The 17,211-nt window shown below is 39.8% G+C and overlaps 2 protein-coding genes across 8 annotated transcripts in view; one reads left to right on the forward strand and one right to left on the reverse strand.

Moving 5' to 3' along the window:
• The window catches only part of ca16b (carbonic anhydrase XVI b), a 112,724-nt gene extending 107,038 nt beyond the window's left edge, over positions 1 to 5,686 (forward strand). Inside the window, exons 28-29 of the mRNA XM_084349561.1 lie at positions 133 to 268; positions 1,462 to 5,686. Of these exons, the coding sequence (XP_084205687.1) occupies positions 133 to 268; positions 1,462 to 1,608 (283 nt within the window). The 3' untranslated portion in view covers positions 1,609 to 5,686. The remainder of the gene's footprint in view (positions 1 to 132; positions 269 to 1,461) is intronic.
• Positions 5,687 to 6,559: 873 nt separating this feature from the next.
• cadpsb (Ca2+-dependent activator protein for secretion b) overlaps positions 6,560 to 17,211 on the reverse strand; it is a 75,278-nt gene continuing 64,626 nt past the window's right edge. For all 7 annotated transcript variants that reach the window (XM_084349668.1, XM_084349667.1, XM_084349666.1 and 4 more), the window contains 8 exons: positions 15,987 to 16,142; positions 15,697 to 15,844; positions 15,481 to 15,555; positions 14,803 to 14,886; positions 14,402 to 14,434; positions 14,098 to 14,205; positions 8,525 to 8,629; positions 6,560 to 7,855 (listed from right to left, as the gene is read on the reverse strand). In XM_084349668.1, the coding sequence (XP_084205794.1) occupies positions 7,679 to 7,855; positions 8,525 to 8,629; positions 14,098 to 14,205; positions 14,402 to 14,434; positions 14,803 to 14,886; positions 15,481 to 15,555; positions 15,697 to 15,844; positions 15,987 to 16,142 (886 nt within the window). In that variant the 3' untranslated portion in view covers positions 6,560 to 7,678. The remainder of the gene's footprint in view (positions 7,856 to 8,524; positions 8,630 to 14,097; positions 14,206 to 14,401; positions 14,435 to 14,802; positions 14,887 to 15,480; positions 15,556 to 15,696; positions 15,845 to 15,986; positions 16,143 to 17,211) is intronic.

Raw genomic sequence — 17,211 nt, forward strand, 5'->3', positions numbered from 1 at the left:
ATAACTTCGCAGACTGCCTTTAGTCAGGGGGATGATGCAGCACTAAAACCAGAAACAGGTCTACTCTTTGTCTTTGTGAACACCTGAACAGGAAATGTAGACAGACAGCTGATGTTGATCATCTCCTCACAGGTATGGAGCTGTGTCAGCTGGCATGCTCTGTGCCCTCACCACACTGTCCCAGCAGCTGGAGAATGAGGGTGTGGTCGACATCTACCAAGTGGCTAAGATGATCAATCTGATGAGGCCGGGAGTCTTCACTGATATTGTAAGTTTGTGTTTATGTCGCATAGAAACAAGGTCAAACAAGCTGGTTTTCATGGCAGTCGCTCTATGTTTATTTCACTGTCACTGCTCTTATATACATCATTTCCTTCTTGTGAGCAATTTTATTGAGTGACCTGTTAGTAAAACGGTCAGAGGGAAGTCTCCCCTGATAGGCAGTTACGCAATGTATACAGTCCAGACCAGAGAGTCTGTCTGTGTGTGCTGCAGGTTTGAGCAGAATAAAAGTTTCACGACTTGGTTCAGACTGTGGAGCCTCATATTATTATTTAATTATCTCCTCATAAATTGTGAAGCCCAACTTATAACCCTCTCTGCAACATTTATGAACATGAAACTGTAGCTTTTGGACACCTCCGACCAAATCGTCCTTCGAACTCCGTGCAAACTATATTTGGAAGTTCAGCCTCCAACTACATACATCGAATATACATCAGACATGTATGTGATCAATGCCCTGTACACTGCCTGCCCAGCAGACAGACACAGTTATTGACAGGCTGGTAAAGATGGTGGAGTTTTGAGCAGCTAAAGAGCCAGATATTTCCCTCAGGAGACGGTGGAGACCAAAACAGAGCTTAAACAAGAGTGAATATTGTACTTGGATTGGTTAGGTGGACACAAACAAATGTTAATATTGCTGAAAATAAGCAATTGTTTGCTAGTACAGGGTACTAGCACAGGTAATGTCTTGTTTGGGTGACCCAAGGTGGACAGTAGCAACGTTCATGGCTGCATTGATCAATGTTTTGTCATTAGGGGGCGGAAAAACATTGAAACACTAATTAAAATCACTAATTTACATCAGTATGTGTTACATCTTTTGTTAGCAGTTCCTGAGTAAAATATCTGTGGCTTTAGCAACTAAACGCTCCACTGTGTTATTTGGTCAATTAGTAATTTTGTCTGCCATTTAGTGCCGGACATGTAGTATTTTTTTCTGAGGTTTTTTTTTTTTTTTTTTCTAATAGAGGTCAGTGAGATTTGTTCTGAACAAACCTTACAGTAATTGTGTTGGACATGAAACCGAACCAATGAGCTATAAAGCTGCAGAGAGCTGTAGTGTTAAATTAATGCAGTTTTTAAAGCGATATCATGATCTGTGTGGGCTTTGGATCAGATGAAAGGATGTGATCTGTATCGTAACATACTGCATGTTTGTGTTTGTGTGCACAGGAGCAGTACCAGTACCTTTACAAAGCCATGCTCAGCCTGGTGAGTAACAGAGAGTGCAGCCTGAGCCCCATGCACATGGACACTAATGGGGTGGTGGTGATTGCAGACGAGTCGGACCCTGCCGAGAGCATGGAGTCGCTCGTCTGAGGACATTCCTCCAGGCACTTAATTTGTAAAAACTCAAGAACTTTTCTGAGGCCTTTTTTGCCAGACTATTGATTAAATGAATAACCTTATTACTTTTTATACTGATAAAAGTTTTTTCATATTTATGTTTTTGTCCTTTATTTCTTAAACGTTATCCTGCTGAGCGTTTGCACCTGTTTAAGTTGACGTGAGGAAAAAGCAGCTCTGTCCAGTTTGCACTATACTATCAGTGTTACTGCCTAAATCCAATGAAGTGAGTGGAAAAAAGAAGAACAAAAAAAAAAAAAGTTTCACAGTGAAACCCTGGCATCATGACACAACTGGGACCTTGGGACCGCATTGAGACGAACCTGAAGCATGAAGACCAGGACGAGTGACGGCGATCCACTTCTGATAAAGTCTCAAAACAAAACATCACATCACGACGTAGCCCAGCATGCATTATGTCACTTTGCCACATCGATCAAACTAACTGTTTTGAGGCTCCGCTCCACACGGGTGAAGCCCTTTATCACACGTTAAGAGACGATTACCTGCCTAATCTTCACATATTGTCCAAATATCTCACTGCTGTCTTGTATAATGAACTTATGGCTTATTTTGTTCAAATGTGTTAGAACATCTTATGTGAACGTTTATTGCTTTTTACAGGGATTTATATTGTTTTGTAATATATATATATATATATATATATATATATATATATATATATATATATATGTGTATACATATATATATATATATTATATCCTTACTAGCCAACCAATGTTTTCTTTTTCTTTAAAAGTACTTTTACCTTTTTGTCTACTTGCCTTGATGTAGATTCATTTTGTTTTCAGATTCTATAGCTTGTCATGAATTATCAAAAAAGCTTAATTTTTTTTTCATCACTTTTTTTTTTTCCAGCTTTTCTAACCTCAACTGTCAAAGCTCAACAGTTAACAAGTGTAATGGGTATCTGTGTTTGACGCAGTACAGTGTCTACAAAAAGTATTCACCCCAGTCACACTCGCTTGTTTTAATGTTTTACTAAATGAAGTCACAGTGGATGTAATCATGGTTTAGATTTGACGCTGATCAGAAGAAGAAACGAATGCCAACAAATTGATAGTGGCAACACCCCCCTCCTCCCGCCCCCCGATGACCGTGTGCCCGTTGGCAGACAAAATGATATAATGACAGCGAGGTTTTTAGGGAATCAGTGTAAACACCGATGGTTTCATTATTCAACATCCATGACATTGCGCAATTAACATTTACGTCATTATGATACGTTGAAGCAGAAAACCCAAAGTTGAACGCACAGGTATTCACTACCTTCAGTATTTATTAATCATTATTATTATTTATTAACACCTTTGGCAACATTTACATTGAATCTTTGTGGATAGCTTCGTACAGCCGGACACGTTTGTGGTTTATAACGTTGTCAAACTCTGTTGAGTTGAATGTGGACTTTGTAGTGCTGGGCCTCCTAAGTGCTACACTGGGCCCTAAAATCAATATCATATTTTATTATTTTTTTTATCAAATACATCAATTTCGATATTGTGGTAATAATGTAGGGATGACTATTGGTGCCTTGACAAAACATGATGAGATTTTTGATAAACTACCATCAGGAATGTGGCTAAGGGCAAATATTGAGATTAGAAAATATTAATTATGTTAAATAAATGATCAATACAATTTTTTTAAAATAACAGTTTTGACTTCGATGTTTATGTAATGTGTCGCAGAGATATCTACTGAAGTTTGCATGCTAACCAACTAGCCCCGTCCCGGTCCAAAGCTCCTGTGCTAGCAGTACAAACACCAAAGGCCAAGCTCCTAGTCCTAACTACTAACTGAGCTAACTAGCGAACGGCAGCTACAGTTAGCGTTTACTCTGATGATATGCTGGCCCCTAATTCTTACATATTGCCATTTAACTGTAATGCTGCCTTTAAAACCAGGAACAGACGACATTTATACATGATATCCAAAATTTAAGACAACATCACGATAATGATATAATATAAATACATTTCCCAGCCATCACACTGTGAGTGAGCCAATTTTCATGTCCTGCCACTAACTGGTCTGGACTAAGTCTAGACTCTGACTCAGCCTCTCGCAGACATTAACATTGTTCTTGTGAAGACGGTGCTGTGTAGCCTTGGCTTTATATTTCATCATTGGTGTGATAAAAAAATAAAGAATCTTGCAGTTCTCTCACACAAATCCTCCAGGATTTTCTTTATCTTTTACCCGTCTGCCTGCTGCCTCAGCAGGCCTCACGATAAGGATGGTGCGTTTCTGCAGACGTACAGTGTTTGGCTTACACTCCACGTAACATTTAGGATCACCAGCTCTTAAAACCTTCAGCTTTGTCGCAAAGTCTCACACATGCTTTCATGTGAGGTCTTTGCAGCTTTTCCATAAAGCTGCGGCTGGTTTAACACCTGGACGATTCCTCCTATCTCAGTTATGAAACCCTGCAGCTTCTCCAGAGCTCCCTTGGCCTCTTTCTTCTCAAAACAATCACAATCTGCTCCGGGCAGATTAAAAAGCCGTGCCAAACTCTTTTAATTTTTATCATCATTTTAGGGATATCCAGTGCCTTGGTAATGTTCTCGTGTCCTTCCCCTGATTAGTACTTTTCAGTAAACATGCCACAGAGTTGTTCGGAGTATTCATTTGTTTTCATTAAGCAGTTTTCGTGGGGAAATTCACTAAATAGCCGTTGATAGCTTGATTACACACAGCTCCATTCAACTTCAACACCTGATGATTTAGATATCACAGAAAAGGGACGGACAAATGCGCAATCAGTGGTTTTATAATAGCTCTAGACTTTTCTTTCTTTATATTTTGATCAGTGTAATAAATCCTCTAACTACATCCACTCTGATTCAAAGTTGTAAATGAATGAAACCAACAAAAAAAAATCCAAAGGAGGTGAACACTTTCTGTAGGCACTGTGGTTTCTTTTTGGGGGGTTGATGCTTTATTTGTAACCAAAGATGTGGTTCCAGTTTTGCAAACATGTAAGTGGTTTTGTCCTGAGATCTATTTAATCAACTAGAATTTAAAAATTGTTAAATCTTGCAGTACAGATTACCAGTGTCAGCGGTGTGAATTTAACATTTAACAGTTCAGCGTGTTTGTGTCCTCAGGATTACAGACGCTAATCGGAGTACATGAAGCTTTCCTCACAGTAGATAGATACATAGATAGATTTAAAGTTGGGACTGTAAAATGTGTTTCGTTTGGGCTGATATTCTGTCTCCGCACTATTTTGTGGCTGTTAATTACAAGCCCTTTTCAACCCCGAACACCCCTCTCTCTCTCTTGATTGATTGATGTGTATCCTCCTATTCTATCATGTGCTCTATTATGATGGGAACCTTTCTTTCCTTTGAACACCTGACTTCTCTGACAAAAGGGGAGTGAAAACTCTCCAACATTTGGAGAAAAGTCCAGATTTCTGATCACTTTGCTCTGCAACACAAACTTTATTTGCAGCGACGTATTTCCTTCTTTTTCTTTTGAGTGAATGCCAACGTGTCCTCTCTGTTTGATATTTCTATGCTCATTGAAAACACGAGTGCTGTGGTGGCTGAACACTTCAAAAACAAATGTCTTTGACTTAAATGTAATCTTTGTGACCATAGAAGTTTATATTTTCATACGAATATTTGGTTTGTATAGTGGCCCTGTAACAGATTGTACTTTTGTGGGAAATGTATTATCCAATTCTCCACAGCAGAACCCCCACCTGCCCCTCTGAGGTCCATGCTGATATTTAACCCAGACTTTCCTGACATTTGCTCTACGGTCCAGGGATCCAGTATGTTAGCCTCAGTGCATTTCAGCCAGGTTGGTCGTTCAGTCTATTTTGTAACTTAAAATAAATAATAAAATGGTTTTGTCCATCATATCACATGTTTATATGATAGTATCATAGCCATATATCTCTATGATGCTGTCATATACCATATTATAGTGTACTAGTGTTATTTAATAGGTAAACTGTATTGCTATACATTAAATAAAGTTTGGGTTTGGGTGCACAGCATCCTTGTGTCACATGAAACTACTGATGGAGGAGTGTTGACTTTAAGCATGCCATGAAAAGCAAATAAGCAGCCTGTTCGTCCTGTCGCCCCCTGCTGTCAATCTGTCACCAAACAACACAGGTGGAAGAAATATTCAGATCCTTTACTAAAGTAAAAGTAGCAACACCACACTGATGAGACTCAATATATGTAAACATGTATGTAGGCAAGCTTTATCGACCTCTTTCGCTATGTTATTTATATTGTTTATATTCGTGGGATCACAGATTTTTTTATATTAAATTTTCAGCTGTAGAATAATGAGGAACTTTAATGTAGTGGAGTAGAAAAGTACATTTTTCTCTGATATGTAGTGGACAAGAAGAGGTGGGACAGGTGAGTTAGCTATGGCCCACAACTTGAGCTGCGTTTAAAAGAAAAAAATCTTGTATTTATTTGGATTTTGGCGAATTGGTAAAATTAAAAGTATGCCGAATTGGCTGTTAGCAGTTCTCGTTTGCAATGTACCCATGAATGTGCTGACGACTACCACTGGATTACTTTGATACTGAAGGAGACTAAAATGTGATAATTCTCAGGCATCTTCTGGAGTTATAGGGAGCTTAATTTTCTATGATTTCAAGCCGTCTTTATAGACCATTCCCTGATGTAATGGTACCCACAGAATCTGTAGGTCACATTGGATCTAAAAATATATGTAAATCATATCAAATTTCCAATGTTCAAACCGAGGAAGCAGCTTTCTGTAGGGCGTAAGTATCTCAAAGTATCTAAAATGCAGTACAGTGATTAAGTGAATGTCATAAGGTACTTTCCACCAATGACAATCCAACACTTTATAGATATTTCATTGTGTCTCTAAACATGCAGCAAGTAAACATGACAGAGGATGCACATGTACAGTAATTTTTATTTAGAGGCCACAGCTCTTGCATATTACAACTGTTGGCTTTCATAAGGCAAAAGCAAGAATGAATCCACCAGCTAATTCACACAGAAAACAGAAAGCATTTGGGGAGGGTGGGAACCCACAGGCATGCAGCGATGGCTCAGAATGCAATGTACAGCATTTTATATTTATATATATATTTATATAATATATACAAAACAACAGTGAGACCCAAACAAATGCCAGACATCTCATTCTACACAATTACAGAACAAAGACAGACCAACTTTTTTTTTTTTTTAATAAAAAAAATTATTTTTGCTCTTTTCTCTGTAAAAGTGCAACTCAATTAAAATAGAACCTGTTTCAAGGCCTTTTAATGTTGAAATAAAAATAGAATCTCCCAAGTTATCAAAATGGAGCTATGAGAATATTGCATCTCTAGAATACCCACTCGTTGATTCCTGTTGAATCGTGTCTAATTAGTAATTGAGATAAGATCACATAGCATCGACACATGATAAAAATGCAGGTCTAGACTTACTGTTGATGTTAATAACAGTGAGTAGACGACAGTGTATCTGTAACAGCCGTAAACAAATACAGAGGTTTATTTTCAGTTTGAAGCAGTTGGCATTCACTTAAAAACAGACAAGACAAAGAAAAGGGTCCACACACTCATCATCACGACAATGTACCATTAATGAATGTAGAATACGACAAAGAAGCGCCATATAGGTTTGCATTGGACAGGGACACACCTATTAATCTCACTCAACATTGTCAAACAAATGGTTCTCCATATTGCTTAGTAACACATAGAAATGAATTTAGAAATGAATGAATCAAAGATAGGTGCTATCTTTATCATGACACAGCTAAACTGCCAATCATTTATTTTTTAACATTTTTATTTTGATTTTCCTCAGTATAAGTACTATTTTTATAGTTAATAGTTCCTTCATAGGCATTTTCGAGCTGACAAAGAGGTCCTAGAGTGGCTATCTGAGTTGGTACATGCATCGGTAACCAGGCTAAAGTCAAAAGTGTGAAAGGGGGTTGGGGTGAGGGGGGTTCATGGGAGGGAAGGAGGGAGGGTTGGAGTGTCGGTGTTCGGGCTCTAGTCGTCCTCTTCGTCCTCCTCATCGCTGTCCTTCATGGAGATGCCCTGCATGCCTCCTTCCCTCACGGAGGCAGTGGCCTCCTCCAAGGTCAGCCTGTTGCGCACCGTGTCGTACATCTTACTGTTGAGGGTGGAGTCGAGGACGCCCTGCAGGCGGAAGTCCCGGTACTTTTTCTGCAAGGAGGAGGGAGAAACATCAGTACAGTGTGTGGACACAAACAACCCGACAGGTCTGCCCTACAAAGGCAAACCGCTGTAATGCTATGCTAAACCTGTGTCCATTTGTTGGTTTGTCAGCATGATTACACAAAAACTACTGAACCATTTCCCACAAAACTTGGATGGATGATGGGTCTCGGCCAAGAATAGACCCCATTAACTTTTGGTGCGGATCCGGATGAAGGGACGGATCCAGGATTTTTTTCTCAGTTTCTTTAATATTGAAAGATAGAGCGCTTTTTGACGTTTTTCATTTCTTTCTCAGGGAATAACACATGGATCATGATGAAAAATTCTATGAGTACAATTTAATGCAGATTTAAACACGTTTTATTTGATACTGGATTAGGCTCGCTTAAATAATAAAGGACCTGTTTGGCCTTGGTAGAGGTATATGCTCTTCTGGTTGCCATTTTAGTAAAATATGTCTAAGTAATTTTCTTGGTTTAAAAATCATGGCTAGTTCTTAGACCTATTTCCCAAAATGCAGATACTCCACTATTGATTTGTGTATCACCTTAAATAGGTTAAAATGTTTTTTTTTTTTTAAAAATAGGTCACAACTCAAGTTTGGCCGGTTACTGCAGTTTGGCATTGTAGGGCATAGGTGTTTTCTGTCCTCACCTTTGTAATCCTGATGAGGATTTTTAACTGGTAGACGTGGAGCTGCTGATCCATGCGTTCAGTGAGCCAGGTCCCCAGCAGGTTCATGGTGGCAGTGTACCATTGCTGAAACACATAAACACAACGCTCTCCAGCAAAACACACACTCACACACATACTCAAGACCTCATGACACGAAACTAACCTTTAAGACACACGAGAACAACTAACATACAGTGTATGAAAGTAATATTAACGTTCAAGCTCCCCCATGTGTGTATTCAAGCATCACTTCAATAAAACCTCCGAGCTGCTTAAACACATGTGAGGCTACACTTCATTTGACCCACGTGTACTGCACATACACACCAGTTAGCAAAGATTAATGAGTCTCTATCCTAATTCACAAGACAAACATTCTTGCATTTCATGAATCAGAATCGGGAATCAATGCAAGTTAACGGGCTGAATTAAGAATGAAGTCATGTTCAAATAAATCTTATCGCCTACAAAGAATTACAAGCTACTGTGTTGAGCGCTTGTTTCAACTGTTTCTCGTTATCATGCATTTCTAATATAAGGAAATGAAAATAACTATTCCGTCTTCATCTAGCGCTTTAAAAGCCCCTGAAAACTTTGTCTTAAATATGACTGAATAAAATCAAGAGTTAAAGTTTGTGGGAAACCACATCCTCTGGTATATTTAACGATGAATTTAACGCTTAAAATCTGAGCTAAGCCGCTTCATCAGGACTGTGTGGCTGTGGTTTAATCGGGAAACGTAAGCTACAACCCCACAATGGTCATCACAGAAATAGCCCAACACATAACTCCCATAAAAAGCTGAACTGTTGTTTTTGTACAAATTGAAGACATGAGATATGACATGTACAGGCCGTCCTCATCAGAAAAACAAACATAAAGGTTGAATGTTAAATCAGCTAATTGTGCCCCATATTTGCGTTTGTTAGACAGAGACCTCTGGTGGCTGTAGTTATTATTATTAAAAAGGAACGTAGTACGAGTTATATAAAGCCAAACCATGATGTTTTCCTCCACCTAACCAAGTAGTTCCAGTACCTTAACCCAACCAAACTGCAACCTTGGGCTGAAGGTCCAGTGCACCTGTCGCAGGTACGCTGCAACGATGTTGTTTTGGGAACAGTGATTCAGTGTATGTTGTCTTTGGAAGTCACTGGCAATCAACCTATTGAGTCGTACAGGTATGAAGATGTGTTGTACATGTAAATTACTGAGTTTTAAACATGCTGTTTGGTGGATTTTGTTACCACTGGACAGAGCCAGGCTCAATGTTCCCCTCCTGCTTCTGGTCTTTATGCTAGGCTAAGCTAACCATCTCCTGGTCAAGGCTCCATAATGAGTAGGCGGACATGAGAGTGACATCATCTAACTCTTGAAAAGACAAATACTGTTTCTTTAATGTGGCTCCACATCAGTCATAGTAAGACACTATTTTAGAAAACAAGTTTTCAGGGCCCTTAAAGGCTCACCTACCTACCTAAACTCATGCATGGCTTACTCACGGAGATATTTAAGAATTAACATGAAAACTGGTCCCATTACAATTTCACCATAATGATAAATTTACTCTCATTAAATTTTATTGATTAGCATCGACTAAAATACTTTGCGACTATCTTGAATTTGGGCCGTACTGTTTGTTCAGTAAATGCTCCCAACACACACACAGGCAAACCACGTTTGACATCCGCACACAAACTCTATTTATACTGTAGCACTCTGAAGAGCTGTAAGGAGCAATTTTAGAGGAAATGCTCACAGCACTGGTGCTACTGCTACTTGAGGAAAATGATAAAGCAGAGGGAAGTCATAGAGCGTTGACAGATTTATCTTTCTTGAACTGTAATTACCCTTTGAAAACCGAAAGAAAATGTTCTCCGAGTCAATATTTTGTAAAAGCTGCATGGCCCATCAATTATTGAAGGCAATTACTTAGCCTTTATTTATAATTTATTCAAGTAGAAATGCAGGGCTGCATTTAAATCCCCTACACTGAATAGAGAAAACGACTACTGTATGGGGAATTGAAATTATAGTTTTGACACGAGTTCATTAGCAAAAGAAAAATAGAATGAAAGTGAGTAAATGGTTAGCAGGCAGGGAGCAGCGGTGCTATTTTCTTGTACCTTTTCTCCACTTTGCTTTGGCTGGTCGTTTCCCAGACTGTGTACATTTTAAAGTTACAAGAGAACAGCACCCAAGTCTAATAGAAACAGTCGTCATACCTCCAATCCCAAGAAAAGAAGTCAACTTTAAACATGTGAGTAGGCAGGAACGCAGAGAAGCTTTCTTAGGCCTGAATTTGAAGTGGATTTTTAATTTGCATGTTTGTTGAGGTTTTCTTTTTCTTTATTTAAATCAAGATTGGGTGAATGGTTGAAAGGTTTGAACTTGAGGCCTGGATATGCAGATGCCTGTCCACTTCACAGTCGAGTTGAGCGTGCAGTGCATGCAGACCTCGCAGGTGGGTGGGTGGCAGAGTACGTGCTAAGGAAGACTGCTTGTATGTGCAAATGAGGCAGAGCTTTGAGGAGGAGGGTCATGCTAGAAGATGTACACAGGAAGATTATTTGACTCTAAAATCATGCCAACCAACATAATGTGATAAAACAACGCAACGCAACACTAGAGATAAGTGCCACTTTTTGAATAGAGGAGGCAGCAGGAATGGTGTTAATCAGAAAAAGAGGAGATAAAAAGGATTGAAATTAATCAGTGAAAGAAAGAGAGATAAAGTAGAGCCTATGCAACATCTAGGAACGTTTTTTGTTTTGTTTTCCCACATGCATGCAGATGGAAAGATGGATGGAGATGCATTCAAATGAAAGAGAAAAACATTGACATCCTTGAAGTAAAGAATAGTTTAAAACGCTAAAACTGAAACATTCACAGCTTGAGAAATCTTCAGAAGATTTGAAACACGACAGTGCTGAGTAGGATTTCGGTGCACTTTGGGGCCACACAGAGGACACGAGGGGGAAAACTGCACAGTAGAAAAAACTGACGACACAGGAGGAGACAGGGGGAGCCAGTGTGGACCGCAAAGACAAAAGCAGACCCACACTTCACAACAGCATCACTCCTCACTCCAAAACAAACAAAAATAAAGAAATCATATTTATCTGGCGCAAGACTCCCGCGTCTACGGCCAACACAAAAATATGAAACCAAAGGGGCTACTTCTGAGTATCCCTCAGACATAAAAACTCACCGCCTCACACAACTGAGAATCTGTCACACACACAAAGCCGTCACACACCTGCAGAGACACAGGTCTGTACAAATAGTTTCTGAATGACATGAAGCACACACATCACAGCATTATGTGTCGTTCAAATCACACATGGAGGACACATCGCTGTCAATGTATCCCGTTTAGGATTATGTTTTTGTAAGACAGTGCTCTCTTCACCCTCTAACACACTGGTTCCCAACCGGATTTTGCCTCGTGACCTTTTAATATCACGCCTTCTTATAACCCCCCGACAAAGGACGTATATTTCTATTAACTGTGACACTTCGAGTGACGCTTCCTTCTCAAATTGCTGCAGTCTTGCAGGCTGTTGCACCAGGTGTGAATAACTTCAGCAAAGTTTGAATGTAGTGGAAGAGCAGTAGACACTAGTTGCACCGTACAAGTGAGTTACATAACGAGTTGTTAGATAGAGCCGCCACTGACAATTTTCTTTTAACTAATCTGCCAATTATTACTTCCCCCTGAGGAGGATTGTTTGTTTGCTGTTTGTTTGTTGTCATCAGGACAACACAAAAACTACTAAACAGATAGTTAGAAGATGGGTCTCAGCTGAGAATAGACCCCTTCAACTTTTGGTGATCCAGGATTTTTTTCTCACTTTCTTTAACGTACAAGATAGGGATGATAAATATCAGGTGTATTAATGTGGCTGTTATCTACGAGTGAGTACAGCTTGATTATGGTTAAGTAGTAGTATATCAAACTGTGGAGTTTGATATTGGATACCCTTTGTTTGTCCAAAAGTTGTGGTTCCTCATTCAGTAACCCGTGTTTGCTGCTTCTCTTTGTCTTTTATGACGGTAAAATAAGTATTTTGGGGTTTTGGACTGAACAAAAGAAGCAATTTGAAGATATTGCTTTGGGCTCTTGACTTTTATAGAAGACACAATCTCACGATTTATCAAATAATTGTGTAAATAACCAGGAGGTTAATCACTTTTTAAGATAATCATTAGTTGCAACCCTACATGCCACGACTCCACTTTAACGCGTTGATATAGCGTCATTCCAAATTGTTTTTCCTGGTTTACTCAAAACTTCTTTCCTCAGTCTTTCTCCTGACTGCTAACACAGTCATTCAGTATACAAAACATTTAAAAACAGATGTTTTCACACAACGATTGATCATTATTTCAAATAGCTGCCAATTAGTTTTCTGTCAATCGGCTAATTGGTTCACCTCTAATGATAGAATGTTGAGAAAAATTACACTTCTCTCCAGCGGGTATAGATCACTCCTTATTATCTGGAGACACTAATTATAGAAGAGTCAGAGAAAATGTTTTTTTTTCTTGGAAGAGATTTCTGTTTCCCTTGAAGTTCAACAGAAGCAATCAATAAATGTTGTGTTATTCACGACAATTACGTGTTGTATCATACATTATTCTACTTTATGTATCATAACAGTCTGCTGTCGCTTAATTTCTGTCTTTCTCTCTAATTTTATCAGAATGATTCACAAGGTAAAGCTTTTGTATTTTCAGTGGTTGATTTAGTTAATGACTTGAGTATAATGCTACCTACTCACAACGTAACAGTTAGCGTTTGTTTTACACACAAACTGGTGCAACAGGCTGCAGAAGTAACAAAGAAAAGTCTGATTATTTTGTGTATCAGTAATTTCTTTCCTCTTTTTAATGAGTCATCCCGTGATATTTATCTTGTGACATCTTAGTGCGGTCTTGACCCCAGGTTGGGAACCACTGCTCTAACAGACCAAGGGTATACGACATGTCAGCCTCCGACTGTGACATCATTAAGTCACCCTGGCCCATCCAGCAGCATCCTTCACCCAGCGTGTGGGTGCTCCACTGTGGACTGAAGCCAGGAAGGTTGAGTGTCATTTATTCAGGAGGCTGACATGCTTCATGTGGAAAGTGTCTGAAAGCACAGAGTACAGTGGTGAGCTCGAAAAAATATAAGTTGGTGTGCTGGCGTGTGATTACTATGGAGAGTTCTGTTCTTTCCAGAGAGCACTGCTTCAGATAATCCTGTTTTTGAGGATGCTTTTATGGACTCTTTGTAAAATAAAAGTTTCCTTTTTTTTTCATACACAAAGGCCCAAAAGCACTGTGGCAATGCACACCAGAATGCAGAGGGCAGCAGCTGAGGTTCAGAGAGAAGAGAGACAGAAAGAGAGAAGTGAAGAGGGGTAGAGGATCAGAAAAGCCTCTTCTGCCAGGTTGAAATACATTTCCTGGTCTCAAAATGGGACTTATCCCTCTCTGCCCTGTTGTTTTGCCACATTTTGGAAGGCCCCTCCCTTCTTGTAAGGAGGAGACGGCATCTTACTTACATCAAATAACCTTTCTATATACACCTCCTCATTGACCTTATCACGAAGCATATCCTGAGAGTGGCGCACAAAGGTCACATAGCCATCGGCCACGTCCATTCCAGGTTTCTGTAAAGCGGAAACACAGCAGGGTCAGGAGGGGAAGAAGCAAACGCCGGACAATTGTAAACTGTAAATAAAAAAGGCAGCGAAGAAACATAGTTGATGGTTACAACAAGAAACATGAAGTATTTTGTTCAACTGTAAATGGAAATCACACATGAACTCATAAGCACACGGAGAGGTGGGGTGTTATTGCACTTACAGGTACATCCACATATTTAGAGGCAGCTTTCACCTGAAATCAAAACAAAATGTTGTTTAGAGGAAAATTTAAATCTTATCTTTTCTTTCTATCTTCTAAAATCCATGACTTAAATTTTACTCTGACAAATATAAACATGTTTTTTTTATTTTCAAAAATCAGACCGGAACAGATCAAATCCAATCCGACCAAAGAATAAGTAAATAACAGTAAGGATCATTTCAATCTGAGGAGGCATTTTATGCCATCTTTAGTTGCTACAGTACCCAACTCATTCTGGTGCGATACAAAGAGTATCGATTTACCATAATGAGGCCCTAATATTGCTGAACAATTCCATTTCAGGCCCATTAAGGAAAATGAGGCAGCGAGGGACTGAATAAAGAGAAGCTTCATCTCACCGTGAATGAAAGGAATGAGGAGAAGAGAGTTCCTTCGTCATATCTGGAAATCTTGGCCAGCACTCCGTCCAGAATGGCAACAAACTGAGAAACGAGGGAAAAAAACAGTAAATAATCAACTATTTTACAATTTGCTAACGTCAGTATGCTAAAATACTGAAGTTAAGCAGGTTTAATGTTTATACAGTACCATGTTCACCATCTTAAGTTTATCACTTCCTAATTGGCTATTTGAATTTTGACCCAACGATGGCGCCAGAGGTAAGATCAGGATCATCAAAGTGATGAGATTTTATCGTGGATTGCGATAAAAAAACACTCACATTCATGCCATTTTAGCTTTCAATTTTAAAGTTTTACGAATATTTTGCAGATAAGTGGGATAATACTGTGAATTGCAATTATGTTGGCCAGGATACTTGCACAATATTTTCATATTGTCCGATGCCTAATCAAAGGATCACCCATGTCATAAGATTCACCATCTGGAAACAATGAACGTCTGTACAAAATGTAACGCCAGTCCATCAAATAGTTGAGATATTTCCATCTGAACAGAAGTAGTGGACTGTCCCACAGACGGAGCGACATGCCACTTGCATGGCTCATAATCATAACTCGTAATAAGGAGCTGCTCTAAGTATTGCATTTCTCTTCACAGCTGATTTACAGTCGCACCTTTGCAACCAGAAGCTGGATCATGTCTTTCACACTCTCCTCAATCAGCTCGTCTATTTGGGTGTGGTACTGTTTCTGCAAAAAGAGGAGAAAACATGAATTTAACATATCGTTTTCTTCTTGCAAATATACAGCTAATATATAGTCTGCTATTATTGTCTAAATATGCAACTAATAAATTGACTTTTTGTAACACTGCCCAGGTGAAGTTTTTACCTCTTGGCCCATCTCCATTGCGCACAGTTTAGCTGACTGGTCCTTGGCATCCACCATCACGTTGAACATGGTGCATAATGTTGGAGAAATGCGGAAATCTGTGGACTTGCTGCTTTTTGTCAGTTTGGACTCGAAAGCCATCCTAGTGCTGCAACGCAAGTGAAATATTTATGAGCACTGTAATATAAAATTTTCAGTAAGGTGTTCTCAGCATTCAGTGCCTCTAAGTATTTCTGGTTTTGAAAGTTCTCCTCGTGCAAACACACACACACGCACGCACAAAAACACACCGTTTGACGCAGTTCTCGATCATGTTGCTTGACATGAGCTGTATGCGACTCTCGAGGTGTTTGGCAAACTCATCCTCTGGCCAGTGCAGGTCCCTGATGAAGGTCTGGAGGGCATCCAGCTTCCAGAAGAGGTCCTCCGACGTCCCGGAGCCGTTACTGCCATCGACACACACACACACACACACACACACAGGTCAGAAGACAAAGGTCACCCTGATGACGAGAGGGAGGGTGGGAGGGGTGTGTTTGGGGGGAGGGGTGTGTTGTGGCAGGTGTGGAGGAGGAGGATGCTGTTCCTCCACACCTGGACACAGTCAAATTTTACTCCGGCCATGCACTGACTGCTACGTCCAAATGTCTGTCTCATTTCCAGTTTGTTCGGATGCTTCTGGACAGTCAGTGTATGGGTGCAAAGGAGCAGGCAGGGTTTTAGTGTAACAAATCAATAACCATGCTGCAGAGTATGATTATTGACTGGGAGGTGAAGTGGCCACATGCAGGTAAAGTCACTGCAGATACAGCAGCTGATCACACTGTGTCAAGACAAAGGAGTGGGGGGAATGGAGAAGTGAGGGAGGGCGTGTTAAAAAAAAAAAAAAAAAAAAAAAAGAGCATTTATGGTCCACAGAAAAAAAATAAAATAAAAAAAAAATCTCCAAATTGATTTCCCTTCATCACAGGCCCTCTCTCAACATCCATGTCCCCAGGCTGGTGGGGCCCCTGGAGGAATTACCAGACAAACCATGCAGACCATTTGGGCCAGCCTGAGTAGAGCTTATTGGGAAAGCGCTGTAGGAAAGAGTCGGGAGGGGAGGTGATAAAACAGAGAGGTATGAACGCCATCTGCCCGGCCTCTCCGTGCCATCACCTCCAGTCCCACCCATTTCAACCTTTCCAATCAGACTACTAGCAGGTGCTCAAGGTCAGAGATGAACCTACGGCCATGACTGAGCTACAGTTCGCTAAAAAAAGCAAATGTCTGTGGACAACAACTCTTAGGAGATACATTTTTTTTTTTTGTAGAACTTGAAAATGTTTTCAAATGCGGACAATATGTGGTATCAATGTATATTTTTGTTTTTTGGCCTGTATCTCCGCACTTCAGCTCAACAGCATGCATGTTGAGACAAATGAGAGCGTTTCAGCCTCTCATTTTAGAAAGCAGAACCCCATCTACTCTAACACCTCTCAGAGAGCTCTTGGCATGAACATGGACATAATTATA

Source organism: Pagrus pagrus, assembly GCF_965226575.1.
Source record: "Pagrus pagrus genome assembly, chromosome: 3".
Classification (NCBI taxonomy): Eukaryota; Metazoa; Chordata; class Actinopteri; order Spariformes; family Sparidae; genus Pagrus; species Pagrus pagrus.